Source organism: Juglans regia, chromosome 11, assembly GCF_001411555.2.
Source record: "Juglans regia cultivar Chandler chromosome 11, Walnut 2.0, whole genome shotgun sequence".
Lineage (NCBI taxonomy): Eukaryota > Viridiplantae > Streptophyta > Magnoliopsida > Fagales > Juglandaceae > Juglans > Juglans regia.
Window position 1 is genome coordinate 31004543 of NC_049911.1, and position 17302 is coordinate 31021844.

Below are 17302 nucleotides of genomic sequence, written 5' to 3' on the forward strand. Positions count from 1 at the left end.
GTATATTCTATAATTATATGTAGTATTATTTTTTTTATAAATTTATATAAAAAAATTTATATAAATTATTTTTGTTTAAATTTTAATTTATTTATTTTTAAATATTGTATTTATTTTTAATTTTTTGAAAGAAGTACGTACATATAAAAATGCTTTAAAAAGCGCTGCACCGTGGCACTATCACCGCCACCACGCCTCTTATTGACACGTCAACGTCACTGTGCCTAGTACCTATCCAAATTCCTACCCCAAAACACCTCCCTTCCCTTCTCGCCCTCTCTACAAAGTCGTGGCTCCTTCTCTTTCTGTTTCTGTGTGCACGATAGTGAAGAATCCAGGATGATATGATGGGGATACCCTTGCCGGTTGCTCCTTCGCTTTCATCCTTCAACTATTATTTATTTATTTGCTGATCAATATTCAGGATAATACTTACAACGTTGTTTTATGTAAGCTTTTCTTTCGATGTTTTTTACAACGTTGTTTTTTTTTTGTTTCGTCTTTTTCGAAGCACAATATGAATAAGATTATTGTTTGTTGTGCTTGGTTTGGACGACGTAGTTTTACATCTTTTCTTGCTCCAGCTAGAAACAAGCACCTCTCTCTCTCTCTCCCGCATCCCATATATAATTTTTTTTAAACAAAAATTAGCGCGAATGGTTAGTATTATTAGGACTTATTTAAATAATAAGATGGTATGAAATCATTTTAAATGAATTGAATAAAATATTTTTATTTTTTAAAAAGTTAAATTATTTATTATATTTTATATATAAATTTAAAAAAATTATAATGATAAAATTAGATAAAATTATCTCTAAATCTAAACAAGATCTTAATGTTTCGGGTAATCATTAATATACGAGTAATATTAATTATAAATTTTAAATAGATAATTTTTTGTAGAATCTTTATAAAAATAAATAAGTTTGCTTAAAAAATAATAGTTTGTTTATATTTTTTCAATATGAAATATATCTTTTTATAAAATTATATGGAAGATTTATCTATTTAAAGTTTATACAAATTATTTATATATACGAGCACGCCAATTTAATGACTCGATAAATTAATCAGTAACAAGGAGGTGACGGTCCAACTCGTTTGGTTTCTTTCGTGATGATCCAAAAGACTGAAAACATTCAATGAGTTGCACTAAATGATCTTTTTAAAGTCTTTTAATATGGAACTCTGTAAAATTATTATTTATCTTAAAATTTTTAATTAATAAAAAGAGATAGATTTTTTATTATTTATATTATATTCTTAATAAATTCAAACAATAATATATATATATATATATATATATATATAAACAATTTCATCTTATCCCGACAATAAGTTTATGTAAATACGGTGGAGTTATTGTACCAACTTGGAATTGCACAATAAAAAGGAAATCTGCAGAGCTTTGATCATATCACGATAGCGAGAGTTAATTTGCGCCATTAATATCTAAGTCCGAGTAAGTACAAATGCATTTAAATAGTATAAATCTACATGGTTGTGGTAATTAGTAATTTGCTATGCTTTTAAGATAATTAATATGAGAAGAACTCCACATGATCATGTATACATATTTGGTGTAGTTTTGGCCAACCAAGATCGATGTATCCAACGTCTTAACATGATATATATAGAATTTAACACAAACGTCAGTAAATAAACATAAGGAATGCCTGGCTATCTCACAAATAATAGTTGCATATATGTTTATTAACAAGGAAGCTGGTACTTAATAATTGCAAAACATTAGGAGGCAATATTAATTTTAGAGACCTTTTTATGTGCGTGTGTAGATTAAATATGTTTAGTGCAAAGCTGGAAAAAACAGACAAACAGTGATGCATGCTAACATTGATCAGTTGTCTACTGGTCCATACATTCCCAACCTAAAGAGACACCAGCATGTCATGTAAAGCCATGCAGGAATATATATAAACATGTTGGGAGTTGTCACGGACGAAATATACAAAACAGTATATATGAACACGTTCTCACGAATATCTCAAACAAGTACTCGCCGGTTGATCATATCATACTAGAATATCGTTCTTCAGAAGTGCTCGAGTCATGTTCGGTTTAAGAGATTCACTTGAACCAGAGTTAGGAACCATATAAACGGGTTGGCCCGGCCAGTCATCCTAAAGATTAGCCATCCGATCGAAGATTACATATAATATATCTTCCTATATTCTTATAATTTAAAAGAGGTTATTTCTAAAGAGGTTGTTTTTTTTTTCATATCATATTAATGTTCATCAACAGTAATAAACAGTAAATATATATATATATTTTTTGGGTTCATCCATGTGAATGCCAGTGTGCGATGTAATACCACAATCGTGCGTGGAGAATGAGAGAAGGAGAAAGGAAAAGTGAAGAAAAATATTAGTTTTTGGATTTTAAATTTCAACTCTTCATCTTTAATCTTCATATTTAATCTAACGGTAAAAATTTAAATATTGATTTAAATTAACATAAAATAGATATTTAAAATATAAATATTATATCATACACGTAAAATTAACTTTAATTTATAAAACATTAATTTTTCATCATTAAATAAAAGATAAAGTTTTACTGAATAATTTTAAGAGAATAATATTATATACTTAAAATCAATTTTAATTTATAAAATATTAATTTTTTATCATTAAATAAATGATGAAATTTTATTGAATATTTTTAAGAAAAAAAAACTATCTAATTAATTTGAATTTTTAATATAATTTAAATTTCATAATAAATAATAAACATGAATAAATAATAATTTTACTCTTATGTATTATACTATTTTAATATTTAAAATTATATTTTATTTTTTTCTTTAATTTGACAGATATAACAAACGTACTTTACCACTATTAGTATATATATACACATGCATATATATTCTCTAGCTGGCTACGTGGTAGACCAAGTCCAAAGAGAAACAATAAATTCAGAGTTCAATGAGACAGCAGGTGTGTACCCCAGTACTTATTAATTATTTGGAAGGAACCCAACACAAACGCCAACACCAGCATGATCAGCCACCATGACAATTTAACGCAAATCAGATCCTACACCTATCCAATGCCATTAAAGTTCTCGGAACAACCCCACTATTTTTGTTTTAATGCATGCTGTGTGCAAATTATTGTAGTACTGCACCAAACTTAGGGGACATAAATTATTTTTGTATATTTTTTCTCTTGCAATTTAAATATAAATCAGTAGTCCTACGACTCTCATGATCGAGCACCTAAGGTCGAGCTCGATCGTACGAACAAAATCGATATGGCTTTTTGGGATACGGGAATTAATGCGAATCTTAGTTAGGCGCTTCTTCATTTATTGGAAACAAGCTGATGTTACCTCATCACGGGGACCTCTATATATTTTCGATCGGTCAATGCAACGATTATTGCCAATAAAACATATGTACCATGAACAACGTTTTTCACATAATTAAGGATCTGGAATAAACGAGATAAGGAAGATTAGTTGGTCGTGACTTCTTGTTTTCCACGATTGTGGAGTTCCGATCCCTATTATAAGACTATAAAGGGGTACGTACGTATAACGTCTTTTGTTCTTATAAAAAATATATATAATTAATTAATTAACATGATTTTTTATAAAGGAGTATGTTTAAAGGTTGAACAGCCAATGAACAGAGAGATGGCAGCTTAGGACAAGTCGTACAAAAACAACTTGGTCGAGGAGGAAAGAACACTAGGATATCTTGTAGCCTACGTATAATATACGTGGAAGTCATGTGCTTGGAGTTATATTAATACTATCTAACACATGATGCATATTAATAATACAACACACTAAAAAAATAAATCCTTGACTTTTTAAAAACATGCAGACGCAGATCTTTGATCTCTGCACGTAAGAATAATCATCACAATATTAGACAAAATTCTTTGACCAGCAATTATAGAAAGTGAACACAACGACGGACGACAAGTTGCCTACTTTAATTTATACTAATTGAATGTGAAGAACGAGCGAGTTAATTAAATCCAATAATCCACCGTCCAAAATAATAAAAGAGTAATTTTTAGAGGATTAGACCTTTACTTTTGGTAACACATTAAAATTTATAAATTACGAGATGATCGACAAATTTAGTTTTCCATTTTAATTTTTACATGACTAGACCTTTTATTTTTGGTCCGACAAGATCAGATTTCTAGTTTGTATAAGCTTGAAGCCATATATATAAATAGTCATAGATTTCTAGTTTGGTCGGACATGGCTATATATTTCATTCATTACGTACTATTTACAAGCTAAGGTGAATATTAACTTTATAAAAATTTTAGGAAAGATTCAAAATTTATTGATATGAGTAGCATTTTGTGAAGGTCCCTTTCTAAGTCTCGCATGACATTATATCATTGAAGATATGAATAACCCACTATAAGAAAAATGATCATTTATGCCGGATTATTTATGATGAAAATAACTATTTATGACAAAAATAAACTTATTTTGACAAAAAAAAGTCATTTTAGTAAGATATAATCCGTTATTTTCTCATATTTTTTTTAATTTCTGTAATGTCTTTTGTTTTAGAAAAATAAAAATAAAAAAAACATAGTCTCTAAGACTTTCATCCGTAGAGTGTGCATTTTACTCCATCTTAGATGGAGTATGTGGTTTGGTTAACTCTATCTTGAATATAGGTGTGTTGTCTCTCAACTTTAGGTTTGTAGAGGTTTGCAGCTAGAGCTAGACCATGTTAGTCACGGTTGTGTACTGGGGAGCTATCCATGTTATAATTGGTTTGTAATGTATGTTTCAGGTCATATTTGTAATATCTGTTACGAATGACTGCAACATGCTTATCTAAAAAAAAAAAAAAACTAACAATAAATAAACAATTTTCTTGAAGTGACATTAATTGAAATATGGTTAATTATGATGTTGCCCTAGGTCGATAATTTCAAATGATGGCGGTAGTGTGCCATACTGAAGCATGCATCGATCTATAGAAGTCAACTGGATAGTCCAAATGTTGAGGAAGCGAGAGGACTCTATTGGCCGCTAGAGAAGCTTGGAATCTGAGAATGTCGAATACAATCTTAGAATTAGGCGATTCCATTGTAGCTAGTCATCATAACTATGCAAACAAAAGTACTTCTATATCTGATTGGAATATTTCTCCCAGAAGAAACGACATCCATCGACATTAAAAGACATCCAACAATATATATATATATATATATATATATAAATGTATATAAAGCATTTTCATCCGTTACATTCCAAATATATCACCTAGCAATAATGTATTTGTAATACTCTTTATAATTTATTTGTTATTCCCATGTATTTGTAATTTTGTATTATGTTTGAGTCATTGGAAAAAAAAAGTCCCACAGCTAAAATTGGGTGTAAAAAGGGAAAGTTTTGAATTGACTTGTATTTTTGTATTTTTTGATCGACATTGCAAGTGTGACGGAGTTTTAAGGAGATGTTTGTGGAATCACTATTATGAGATGAGATAATAATTTTGTAAATAGTAGTGAGATAGTTTGAGTTTAGTATTTATTGAGTTTTGAGAAATGAGATGGAAAAATATTAAATAACAAATATTATAAAGTAAATATATTATTAGACTATAAATTTTTAATATTATTTTTCTTTTGTAATTTGAAGAAGTTAAATTATTTTTTATTTAAAAATTTGAAAAAATTGTAATGATTAATTTAAAAATATTTATATTTAAATAATATTTAAAAATAAAATAAAATGAGACGAAAATTATTTCCATCTCCTAGAGTACTCCGCAGCAATTTGAGCAATGATGTCTCACATCTTTTGGTGACTTGGGTGAGCGGTTTTGGGTGACAATCTCGAATCTTATAAAGTACTCAGCAGCAATTTCACAATTTGTAACATCGGGAAAAAAGAGTCCACAATCGAGGGATAAGAGTTCAAAATATTATTATAATATATTTTTAAAAATTATTTTAGTATAAAAATTTAAAAAATTATAATAATGACATGAGATAGAATGAAATGAGATGAAAAGATTTATAAAAGTGAATGAGGCAAGCGTCAAGTATACCAGGCTGAGATCGAACCGAAGCTCAGCATAAAGGTTTGAGTGCGAATTTGCTAGGTCATGGCCAGTGGTGGAACTAATAATTTTTTTTAGGGGTCAATTTTTCTATCACACGAGATATTTATGTAAAATGAAAAAATATCATAAGGCATATATAAAATTAAATTTTGATAATTTTTCAAATAACATAAAAACATAACTTAAATGTTTGTTTCAGATTTTTGACAATAATATTTCATAGAATAATATTTATCAATTATTATTTTTTGTGAATATGAAATATTTAAATATTGTTTTTTTCGTATAAATTATCAAATGATCTTTTAGAATGTCATCTTTTATTTTAATATCTAATGTAGTTTATCAAATTTAATGTAAAATCTTTATATTTTGGTATTACATTAAGCATATAATATTATAACTGAAACTTCAAATAAACTTTTCCTTAATGAAGTTTAGAGGATAAATCATCTTCACTATTTTTCATGTAAATCATCAAAATCTTAAATGGTTTTCTAATATTTTCACTTTGAATTCTGAAACTTAATATTGTATAATAAAAAACTTTAGGATCAATGTTAATAGTTTATTATTTTTCCTAATCTTAGTTTTAATTTAATTTTAGTGTGGTCACATCTTTAAAAATAGATGATATAGAAATTATACAAAATCAAGGGTTATAGGAAAAAGAATTAGAGAGACATTTATATGTATATTAAAATTTTATAAAAATTTAGAAAACATATAAGAATAAAGAAATTATAAATTTTTTTAGAGGGGCTAATTTGAAATTTTCATATATATATATATATATATGAAATTATGATAAAATCTAAGGTCTATTTTAAATTTTGAAAAAATATTGGGGTGGCCTGCCCTATATGTAGATCCGCCGTAGGTGATGGCACTCTAATAAAAAACGGATGGAGAGAGCCTGAGAGCCATTTGAGGGTCGAGGACGTGAGATCATTCTGAAGCAGTTCTTGAACGAGTTCGAGTCAGTCACCACAGAGCCTTGGGTCTTCTTCATCATGGGTGGGTCCACAGTTTGGCTCTGATAAATGGGTTCAGCTGCGTTTGCAGGAAACAGATGGTGGGAGAAGGAGACCCGCGTTAACGTTAACATTACCGTTAAGCCAGTGAACGGGTTTATTACCTGCTGTCAATAGGGTTGTTTGTTGCCGTCGATGTATCACTGAATACGTGGCACTTATCTGAGGTTAGCCGTTACACTAAGTGACGGTATGGTGGAGAGGTAAGAGGATTAGTATTGGTCTATGTATATTTATATGTAAAGTTATATTTGTATAATATGACTTTAAAATTCTCCACATTGGCTTATGCATATCTAAATATTTAGCTACTTATGAATAGTACTTATTCAAATTTGGATAACTACTATTCACCCTACAAATCATATTTTAATAATTATTTATCTCTCCTCCCACTCTCTTTCACACAATCCTTTCATTTTCTCATTCCTTCAACAACAAAACAAACATTCACTTGCACATTCATTTTATTATTATAATATATTATATTTTTTTTTTCATTTTATTATATTTTTAATATATTATTATTAAAAAATTATATTTTTTATTATTACATTTGTATCATTAATGTCAAATGTATGTAGTGAATATTAATTGTAAAATATATAAAAAAAATTGATTTTAACAAAAAAGTAATAATAATAAAATAATATTTTATTATTATTTTGTTTCAAATATGTATAAATTAATGTGAAAATTTTGTTTGAATAATAAAGTAGATATGTAAAATAGATAATTTTACATATGCATATGTATAAACTAATGCTGAGCATTGATATTGGTCTATGCATATCCATATCTAAAGTCATATTTGGATAATATGACCTTAAAATCATCCACATTGGCTTATGCATATCTATAAATTTGGCTACCTATGAACAGTTGTTATCTAAATTTAGATAACAACTATTCACCCTACATATTATATTTTAATAATTAATTCTCTCTCCTCCCACTCTCCTCACACAATCCTTTCATTTTTTCACTCATTCAATAATAAAAAAAACATTCACTTACACATTCATTTTATTATTATAATATATTATATATTTTTTTTTCATTTTATTATATTTTTAATATATTATTATTAAAAAATTATATTTTTTATTATTATATTTGTATTATTAATGTCAAATGTATATAGTGGATGTAGTGGATGTTAATTGTAAAATATATATAAAAAAATAGATTTTAGCAAAAAAGTAATAATAATAAAATAATAATATTTTATTATTATTTTGTTTCAAATATGCATAAGTCAATGTGAAAATTTTGCTTAAATAATAAAATGGATATGTAAAAGAGATAATTTTACATATGCATATGCATAAATCAATGCTAATGCTCAATGCTCTAAGGGAGGGAATGGAAATCCAAATCCGGTGTTTGGGAATTAAGAAAAATAAAACAATTCGAGAGGTTGTAAATGAAATAGATGAAACTGTGGGTGGGGGTGACGGGGAGAGAGAGAGAGAATATGGGTAAGAGTTTGAGAGTGGCTTGTGTCACGTGGCGGGTGCATCTTTGTTCATGCTGCCCACCACTTGTTCGTCACTTTTACTTTTAAGATGAGTGAGAGATGAGATCTATTTGAAACCGCCAGCGGACTTTGCAAGGCGAAAAAAAAAAAAAAAAACCCGTTCTCCCTATCCCTATCTATCCGAAGCCATCTAAATTTATATAAAACATTTTATTTATATTTAATATAATATTATGAAAAATAATATTTATAATCATGAATATGTAAATCTCGTATAACTATTTAAAAAATTAATAAGTATTAGATTCACATAAAAAAAAATTAATTTTTTAATAATAAATTTTTTTTTTTTTTAAAACGACTATACGACATTTATATATTCTACAATCGTATATAACATTATTCTAATATTATTGATTTGGTGATATAAACAGTCAAAACAGTCTGCCTTTTCATAGACATTCTCATAATTTTATTATTATAATTTTTTTAAATTTTTATAAAAAATAAAATTATTTAAATTTTTATAAAAAATAAAATAAATAATTTTATTTTTTTAAATTTTTAAATAAAAATAATATTAAAATATATATTCTAATAATATTTTATTTTATTTTTAATTTTTATATCAAACTCATTCAAAAGAAACTGCTAAACAAAGAACGAGAAGGTTTCAACGTGGTCTTTATTTTCCGTTTTTTATTTCCTCTTTAATGCTGCTCTTAGCTTTCCTGGAAAAATAATGGCGGTAGAAATTCTTTCTTTTTAACCAGGATTTCTTCTTTTGTTTTCTCTTACAGCATAATTTAAATAATCGGATATTTTTGTTAGCATGCACGAGATATAAAGGGATTATTCAGTACGAACATTGTTCGGTCAGTTTCTTCGCCCACTAGTCTCTCTCTCTCTCTCTCTCCAATTATTCTATCTTTCGCAAAACATCAACTCCGAAATAAAACCAGTCTGGTTTTCAGTTCGAGTTTAAGCTTATCACTCAACCCTTGAAAATGCGCCTCCATCCAACCCCTCAAGTCTGTCTTTTTAGCGAATGACCCAATGCTCCATTTCCTCGGCTGAGCGGTTTCGTGATATTTTGGTGGGCTTTTCTAAATGGATTTCGGGGTGGTGGGTTTTGATGGGTTAATGGGTTCAGACAATGGTTTTTCTTCTCTTGCTTCAGATCCTGAGACAAAACAGAAGTGGTACGGAGCTGGATTCCTCAAGCAGCAGAGATCTGGCACCTCTGAAGATGACTGGAGGAGCTCAAAGCTGGTCAAGACTGATGACTACTCTGCCTCCAAGGCGGTGCTGCTTCACCAGAAAAATGCTCTACTGAGATCTAATTGCACCCTATTCTCTGATGGTCAGCAACAGCAGCAAATGCTGAGCTTCTCCTCTCCCAAATCAGAAGTTCTCGTGGAAAAAAATTTTCAGAATGCCCCATTACATAACTTTCACCACGCATTATCTGCATACAGTAGAAATACAGGTACTTATTAAGCAGTTTGACGTCGTAATATTTATGTGGTGTCTGGACCGTTATATGGGGAAGTGCAACTGAAATGGCTTTGAATATGATTTGGAGAGGTAGGGAAGTAGGTGCTCGCATGGATCTCCAGATCTATGAGATGGGTTGTCTTTTGATTAATGTTTGATTGTTGGGTTGGAAACATTGGATGGGAAACGGTAGTTGAAATATGGATGTTACTGGTAACTTGGATTTTGATTCCCCTGTACTAGTGGAAGGTCTTTTCAAGGAAATGTCCGGGTGGTCTTTGTTTCGAGTCTTGTCAAGAAAAAAAGAGTGCCCCCTTCATTTTCTCTCTTAAAATTTCTGTCTTCCTGTTTCCGGGAGATGTGTTTTTCTAATATTCCCACGCAGCTGATTAGTGAGCACAAAAATGATATTTTCATGAAGCCAGGATGGAAAGAGCTATAACAGAAAGAAAAGGCCCCATTTTTCGATTGGTTTGAGTCTTTTTATCTTTTGATTTTCTCCGTCTTTTTCGTTTCTCTTCTTTATTTAGCACAATCACTTTGTTTTCTGATCAAAGACAAGAAAATACTTGATTGTTGCGGCCGCCGTAAAATATTGCAGTCGAGCTATTTATAAAAAAGAAATATATATATTCAAGTTACAATTTAGTTTTCCCCGTAGCAACCCTGTGGCATTTTTTTTTTCTTCTCTTTTTTGTATCTCTAAAATAAACTTTTTCTTTCAGCTTGCTGTGAAATGCCTTGAGATTTTGGCTTCCCTTCCGTCCTTTTTTACCTATCACCTATCTGATCTTCTCTGGGTTTTTTTTTCTTCAGGCTATAGCTCAGGGAGCCTGGATGGCGCAAGCGCGCATGGTGTTTTAGCAGGATCGCGAGGGCCATTTACTCCATCTCAATGGATGGAGCTAGAACACCAGGCCTTGATCTACAAATACATAACTGCAAATATGCCTGTACCATCTAACCTTCTCATTCCCATCAGAAAAGCCCTTGATTCTGCCGGGTTCTCTAGCTTTCCAGGGGGGCTTCTGAGAGCCAATACATGTAAGTTTTTTTTTGTTCCTTTTTGCAAACTAAAGAAAGCTAGTTTTGTACATCCGCGAGATTTGCGTGCTTAGCTTTTAAAGGAATTTTCTAGTCGTATTTAACATATAACGTTTGTCATATGGCCCGTCCTCTCTCTCTCTCTCTCTCTCTACTATGTTTATGATATATGCGGGAGAGTGGATAAATTAATTTACCAATGTTTCTAACTGTTCCAAATTGTAATGAATTCATTACAGTTGCTATTTTTCTAAAAAAAACTACTGTTGCTATCCAACCCTGTTAATTGTTGCTGTAAGACACAGATTTCTGTTCATTTAGATGCAAATATTTTTACAAACTTCGTATCGTTAATTTTCTCTGTTCTTATTTTGGATGCTTTTTTCTTTTGGATGTATCAAGTGGGATGGAGTTCTTTCCATTTGGGATTCTCCAACAATACCGATCCTGAGCCCGGAAGGTGTCGAAGGACCGATGGGAAGAAATGGCGATGCTCAAGAGATGCCGTTGCTGATCAAAAATATTGTGAACGGCACATGAACAGGGGCCGCCATCGTTCAAGAAAGCCTGTGGAAGGCCAAATCGGCCACGCCATCACCGGGACCACCACCCCCAGCACCAACTCAAAGCTGATGCCTATTGCTTCATCCCCCTCAGCATCTGCAGCGGTGGTAACCAGTGGGGGCGGTGCGGCCAATGGCCTCACCTCTGCACACCAACAACTTAAGAACCTGCAGCATGATGTATCTGGTCCTTCTGTGGCCAGCACCATCAACAGGTGAGTAATAGATATAATGTCTCATGTATCAAATTTCTTATCCACCTCTTAGATTCTATTCGTAGCGATGCTTCCCCTTTGGCATCTAAATTGTTGTGGTAGTGTGGTACCATATGCGACATTGGTTACTATATCTCTTCATGTCTCAAAAGGAAATAGAATTGTATCATCTTCAGCCGAGGCTAGCTGATGTTAGTTTCTGATTCCTTATTGAGCACTGTTAGTTTATATTTGCTCGAACTTAAGTAGTTAGTACTGCCTTGACATCGATGGTATGATTCCGGAAAAATATTTTTAGTATGATAAACAGTGGTTCTCATTGAATTTCCATAAGATGTTGTAGTTCTTCTCGGACTCCAACGTCGTTTGTTAGGTTGAATGATGGAATTGTAATTTCTCTAGCAGGATGTTTATCAACAAAGACAATATGGGTGAAAGAATGCAAGGTCAACCTGGCCTCTCGATGCTATCTCCTTCCATTGACCTGAAACCTAAAGAAAACTCTTTCATGATTCAAAAACAGCAAATATCATATGAAGAACCCTCAAGAAATGTGTTTGGGCTAGTCACTTCTGATTCCTTGCTTAACCCTTCACATAGAAGCTCAAGTTTAGTGAACTGTTCTTCGCAAGAGGTCAGTGATGGAGGAACTGATTCACAACAAGCACTTCGCCATTTCATTGATGACTGGCCTAAATCCCAATGTGATCGCTCAGCTATTTCGTGGCCTGAGATTGGGATGCAACCAGACAGGACCCAGCTATCGATCTCGATCCCCTTGGCTTCCCCGGGCTTTGTATCCTCCACTTCTTCTCCAACTGGTGAGAAACTTACCCTTTCGCCACTCAGACTGTCACGTGAGTTGGACTCAGTAAGGATGGGCTTGGGAGTGGGTAGTGTCCTTAATGAAACAAGCCCAAGGCAAGCAAATTGGATACCAATCTCATGGGAAGCATCTATGGGTGGTCCCCTGGGAGAGGTTTTGCATCATAGTAATGGTGCAAATGAATGCAAGAACCCATCCGCTCTTAACCTTATGACTGGGGGCTGGGACAATGGCCCTCCTATTGGATCATCTCCAACTGGGGTCTTACAGAAGACCACTTTTGGGTCTCTTTCTAACAGCAGTGCAGGGAGCAGCCCGAGAGCTGAGAATCACAAGACACTTGAAGGGGCAAGCCAGTGCAATGACCTCCTTGGCTCGACTCTGAATTCCTCGTCCTTGCCTGCCGTGTAGCCACTTGACCCACCAACTCAGAAACTACTAAGGTGATGGAAAAAAAAAAGGGAAAAGAATTTTATCTGTGCTGAAACAAATAGCAAGTTTTCGGAGTTTCTAGTTAGTTGGTGAATCTTTTTAATTTCATAACCTGTCTCTTTTTCTTTTTTTTGGCTCCCAATTTGGGTTTGTTAGTTTTGCGTGAAAATTTGATTTCTATATAACGGTGAATGTTTTGTAAGATTATGGCCAGCGATATGAGTTTTTGTTAGCATTTTGAGCCCCACTAGTTTTGAATGTATTCATAGAAGGTCCCAAAAGGTATGAATCATATCAGCAGGTAGAAGATCGGGGGCACCAGAATTAAGTTGTGAAGAAGTACAATTCCTTATTCAATACGAGAGAGAGAGAGAGAGAGAGAGAGAGAGAGAGCTAGAATTAGGTTGAATGTACTCAAAACGATGTCTACTTTCTAGCAAGCCAAAATTTTCAAAATATGAGAGCTAGAATTGATGTTGCAGTTAAATGGAGTTGGTTAGAGCCCCAAAACGAGGACCACCAGTGGCTTGTTCTATTTTTTCAATATATGCCACTCTTTTGAATCTTTTCATCAAGAGGGTGTCCATTATGCCAAAGTTTTCAAGCAATATGACGGAGATTTTCTTAGTATAACTTTGTTCCAAATGAAAGAATTTAAGGGAAAAGGGGGAGAGTGATCTCTAACCAAGTCCCAAAGCTACTTTTGTATCGACTCTATTGAAGAGATTGTTTGAAGAGTGCTTTCAAATTTTGGTGTCTAAACCAATGTTTTGAATACCGTACCGGACGTTGTACCGGTCAAGGCACTGAAACGAAATATTTCTGTACCGGTACCGTTTCGGAATAACGTTTCGGGATAGTCGATATATAAATAAATTATATATATATATAAATTATATTTCAAAATAATAGTCTATATATAAATAAATTATATATAAATACATATATATAAAAATTATAAATAGTCTAGTCTAAATTAGGGTTTAAAATATAAATTTGTAGTATGAAAAAATGAAAAAAAAAAAAAAAACATACCGGCCGATATCGGCCGAAATATAGGTCGGTACAGGCCGAAATGGCCAGTATGGCCGGTATTTTAACCGGTACGGAATATATATAATACCTGTACCGGCCGGACGGCCGAAACGAAAAATTTCGGTTGTACCGGCCGGTACGGTACGAAATTTAAAACTTTGGTCTAAACCAAAATTAAGAGTGATAAGAGTATTCACTCATTTATTGGAGGATCATTAAGATTTGAAATAATGCTACCTAGAAGGGGAACAAACACCCTTGATTTGTAAGGTGGTATTAGAAAAATTAAAAACCCTTTTGGAAAAGATAACGATTGACAAGACAGTTATCATACCAAAAACTTAATTCCCGTTAGTGGATTTTTCATTGACTATTCTAGTGAATGATAGATAGGAAATTATAGATGCGTTTTCAAGAGTTGAGTGAAAATGTTTAGTCGCAATGAGATTTAGTGTGGGTGCATTATGCATGTATTTTTGCAGTAAGAATTTAGTCCAAAGGGACTCATACCACAAAAAATTTCAAACTAGCTTACAAAAGCTTCGAGGATGTAATGTAAATTCCAATTCATAAGATCTAAAGATCTAATTTTTCTTAGAATGTCCTTCTACCTCCTTGAGAAAAAGGTGGCAAAAGGTTTATAATGTCATCAACATGGATGAATTTGGTATGGTCCGGTCGGTCTCTAAGGGATTTTGCAGACCAGGCGGAAGGGGTTCGGTCCATAGTTTTCCCACCCTAGATCGGACCGAAGTGACATGTGGACCGGACTGGACTGGACTATTGCCAATCGGTTCGTTCTATCCGACCATTACCCCAATGGGCCACTTTTTCAATTTCAGCCCAACCAACTAGTTAAGTTTTGGCCCAAGTCCTGATTTTGAGACTATTTTCAACCTAAATTATTATTAACATACAAGAAAATAGAAAAAAAAAACAAGAAAAAGATACAAAATGCCAATAACATCCCAAATATAAATAAGAGAAAAATATAGAAAAAAGGAAAAAATACTAATAAAACTAAAAATTCCTAATCATCCAAGCTCCAAATCAAAGAAAAAAAAAAGGTTACAAAACCACAATAAAATTTATAAATTATAATCCATGCATCTAAATCGAAATTACAAATTATAAATGACTAAATAGTAATAATAATAATAAAAAAAACTCCAACTCCAAGTCTTTAGTCTCAAAGTCCAAAACTCCAAGTCATTGAATGTCTTAGTTTAATAACATAAATAACTAGTATAGTATTATAAAAATATATTATTCTCACCTCATTCATCTGTATTGGGTGTAGGCATTATATTTGACGCTTTTATAGAATTTTTAATCTCTCCAATAAGTTCTATACATAAAAGATAAAACAAAACAAATAATATAAATCATAAACGATATAAAATGAAGTAAATTTGTAATTAGTACATACTCATATCCAGCTGCTTCTCAAATTCCTCCACCTCATCCATTAAAGTCCTAAGGCTGATTGGAGTAAAAAGAAGTACGAAGCTAATTTTGTGTACAAATGAGACCATCAACCATCATCGGAGATAAACTACTTTGGAAATGATAAAGTACTCGACATGCCGTGTTAAATGCAGATTTAGAGGCCATTATAGATACTGGTATTGCAAGTACATCGCGTGCAACTTTTGAAAGTACCTGATATCTAACTGAATTAACCTTACATCAAATTAGAATGTCGAAACTTGCATCTTGTTCCTCACAATTTTCAGCTAAGCTTCTATCAACCTTTTGACTTTCTTTCCAAATAATTTTTCGACTATAACCGTTGCTTAAATAGGACTAATCTATGTGCTTTCCTATCATCAAGTCTACTAACTATAGCACTTACATATTCAGGTGGAGGATTTGTGCACTACTGTTGTTGAACAGAACTAATCCCTTCTACGTTTTCAACATATGCATCATACATGTGGGTTAAAGTATCTTTCACATTCAAACTCAAATCAATTGCTTTTGTTGGATCATGGACATACATTGATCCTAATGAACATTCAAGATATCTCATTAATCCCACCACGGGGTTTCCTTCTTCACACTACATGTCAATGGCATCTTGAATTGTTACTAACTCCATAAAAAAGGAGTTGCAAGTACCATATTTACCTCTGAGAAACGTAAAGTTGTATCATGAAAAACTTGAAGAAGCCTTACAAACAACTTTACTTGCTCCAAATCATTATTTTTGGAAGGCCCTAACTTTCTTGACGTTCTCATAATCCAACAATCATCATCGTCATCATCGTCGTCATCATCTCTGGTACTAGTAAGGAAGTTTGAATATTCTTCCGCTAATCGTTCGAAAGTTTTTCTAAATGTTTCCACTATTCCTAACATAAAATATGTGGAGTTCCACCTAGTTTGCACATCCTTGCAAACATGATCTTTGCATGTAAACATGATCTAATTGTACACACGACTTAAATGTACTACATCTTTGATGTGAGGATTTTACGTATTTCACAACATTTCTCACCTTTGCAATAGAGTCATCATACTCTTTCAACTCCTTACGAACAATTACATTTAATATGTTGGCACAACACCGAATATGCAAGAATTGATGACCCAAGACAATGTACCTCCTATGCTTGGTTTTTTTTTTTTTTTTTTTTCCGAATAAGATATTGCTCTATTATTAGAACATGCATTATTAACAGTGATTGCAAGTATTTTCGATCACCCCCAATTAGGCAAGCACACCTGTATGACCTTACCAAGTGTATCGCGCTTGTGATTTTCAGCAAAAGAAAAATAAATAATCATGTTGTGTAAATTCTAATCATCGTCAATAAAGTATGAGTGACACATATAATTGAGGTTTTGCACAGATGTCCATGTATCCGTGGTAAGAGAAATTCGTTGCCTTGAAGAGCATTTTTCAACTTACTTTTTTTTTTCCCTCAAATACACATCAAAACAATCATTCGCAATCGTGACACGGGATGTAATCCCTGCCCATTTAAAGCAAACAACAAGCATAAATCTTTTGAAACCCTCACCTTCAACGAACATAAAGAGCAACTCATCAAGAATCAACATCTCCGCTAAGGCTTGTCTGTAAGCC

General features: G+C 32.2%; 1 protein-coding gene across 2 annotated transcripts; it reads left to right on the forward strand.

Annotated features, from left to right (window-relative positions):
* Positions 1–9462: 9462 nt before the first annotated feature.
* LOC109021303 (growth-regulating factor 6-like) lies at positions 9463–13411 on the forward strand. Of its 2 annotated transcripts, none has more exons than XM_019003914.2 (4): positions 9463–10088; positions 10913–11140; positions 11543–11918; positions 12321–13411. In XM_019003914.2, exons 1-4 carry the CDS (start codon positions 9710–9712, stop codon positions 13153–13155), a joined length of 1818 nt encoding a protein of 605 aa, XP_018859459.1. In that variant the 5' UTR covers positions 9463–9709; the 3' UTR covers positions 13156–13411. The 2 variants fall into 2 exon arrangements, with proteins under 2 accessions (XP_018859459.1, XP_018859460.1); XM_019003915.2 differs by having other exon boundaries at positions 12324–13411.
* Positions 13412–17302: the final 3891 nt, after the last annotated feature.

Excerpts from the sequence above, each read along its gene's own strand:
- LOC109021303 (XM_019003914.2), top strand. The coding sequence starts at position 9,710 with ATGGATTTCGGGGTGGTGGGTTTTGATGGGTTAATGGGTTCAGACAAT. Across the intron at positions 11,141-11,542 it reads GCTTCTGAGAGCCAATACAT|TGGGATGGAGTTCTTTCCAT; the intron begins GTAAGTTTTTTT and ends GGATGTATCAAG. Across the intron at positions 11,919-12,320 it reads GTGGCCAGCACCATCAACAG|CAGGATGTTTATCAACAAAG; the intron begins GTGAGTAATAGA and ends TAATTTCTCTAG.